Source organism: Trichechus manatus, unplaced genomic scaffold (assembly GCF_000243295.1).
Source record: "Trichechus manatus latirostris isolate Lorelei unplaced genomic scaffold, TriManLat1.0 scaffold00472, whole genome shotgun sequence".
NCBI classification, from domain to species: Eukaryota; Metazoa; Chordata; class Mammalia; order Sirenia; family Trichechidae; genus Trichechus; species Trichechus manatus.
In genome coordinates, this window is record NW_004444408.1 from 7430 (window position 1) to 9201 (window position 1772).

The 1772-nt window shown below is 35.5% G+C and overlaps 1 protein-coding gene across 1 annotated transcript in view; it reads right to left on the reverse strand.

Annotated features, from left to right (window-relative positions):
* Window positions 1–1385, reverse strand: part of LOC111819394 (NKG2-A/NKG2-B type II integral membrane protein-like) — a gene marked incomplete at its 3' end in the record, with an annotated part of 2660 nt that extends 1275 nt beyond the window's left edge. Inside the window, exons 1-2 of the mRNA XM_023725845.1 lie at window positions 1024–1385; window positions 491–580 (exon numbers count right to left, since the gene is read on the reverse strand). Of these exons, the coding sequence (XP_023581613.1) occupies window positions 491–580; window positions 1024–1210 (277 nt within the window). The remainder of the gene's footprint in view (window positions 1–490; window positions 581–1023) is intronic.
* Window positions 1386–1772: the final 387 nt, after the last annotated feature.

The following is a 1772-nucleotide window of genomic DNA, read 5'->3' on the forward strand; positions in this document are numbered from 1 at the left end:
AATGTATATTAAAAATTATTTAACCAACAAAAAATAGTACGTAATGAAGGTTTTTGCAAAAACATATGAACAGTCTCATGGAGAAATTTTATCACCTCTTACAGTATTTGAATTAATTACATTCAAATATCAAATTTTATTCACAATAAGTGCTCAGTCTTTCATTACAAGTCGTTGAGATGTGACACACACATATATACCAAAACACACATACAATACAGACATATAGAATTATAACCATATACTCTTCTACGATCATTCTCTGTATTTATACTTTTGAAAAACTCTGAGTAACTTTTCCACATTTAATGCACATTGAGGAGGCATTCTTTATTTACTAAGACTAAAAATCCTGGCAAACATATCACACAAATACATACATTAAAATGAGAATTCTATTCAATAAAATGTGAAATATACAGAGGCACTTTCAAACCTTTACAGGGAATATTCCTTGATAATCTTTCAAAAACTTACAGTTATGACTTACAGTTTTGTTTATTACTTGTTACTGTCATGGTTATTATACCGGCCGTCAAGACAAGGCAGATGAGTCCCAGGGTCCCAGCAATGAGCTTCCCTGGAGGTGATGGGAGATGTGCAGAGAGAGAAATGGAAACACTGAGAAAGGATGGATGGAGCCAGTGTTCAGAGTGTTTACATACAGGAGAACCCAGATGCACAGGGAATCATGTACAGAAATACTGGACATTGAACCCACAGTCCACATTGTAATTTTTCTCTCAGAATATACCATGGCATTGTCAGTAAAATAATAGCCCATGAGTTGTTTTTCAAAGCCCACAAATTTCCACAATGCCTGAACAGAATTAACCTTCTAATTTCCTAGGAAACATGATATCTGTACTTCAGGTCCGCTCCTCAAAAATGAAAACCAGTGAGCCTACTCCCTTAATCTGACTACCCTTGCTCCGTGTCTTCATTTTCACTCATTCCCCACATTTCTGCACTAGAAGTGCACATTCTAGTGCAGTTATATTGAGAACTGATCAGATGATTTACCTTTGCAGTGGAAAGTCTTGTCATTCTTTTGAAGATCTTGAGAAGCACTGTGAAGGTTTAATCCGACATAAATTATTTCCCGCTCACTGACTGAAAAGCAGCTATCAGCGTCCTTAGGTTTGATTTGCTGCCTTTTTGGCTTCTTGGCCAGATTCAGTTCTGAGTAAGTTACTGTCTGATTATTCATCTCTGCAGCTGAGGGGTGTCAAGGTCTGTGCTCTATGAGAAACTGGGCTTGAGAAGGAAATACGTGCTGTGTACATGACAAGATCAAACTAGGTGGGGAGGAGGGTAAGTGTCAGTGCTCACTTTGCAGCTGAGAATCTAAAGTTCTGGTTCTAACTGACTTAGAGCCTTACACAAATGTCTCAGGGAGGAATAAGTAATTTTTAAAGACATTCTGCATTCGATAAAGTATTTTTGGTTGGAGTAATAAAAAGCAATAAATTATTGAAGAATAAAGAAGTTCATAAATAAGAACATCCTTACTTTTTAAAAGTCATATTCCACAGAAATATTTTAAACTATTATAATACCTGGGTTAAGCATTAATATGCTGTATTGGTAAAATAAAAAAAAAAAAGGATGCATCGATTTATGACAATATTGTAATACAATAACATTTGACAACTGAGAGCTCCAAAGCAGTGGGAATTGGCAGGTCAGCACATATCAAAATTTATTACAGTAAAACACCTTAATTTAGTGACATGTTTATTTATTAGGAGATGAAGGGCTATTGTAGGATC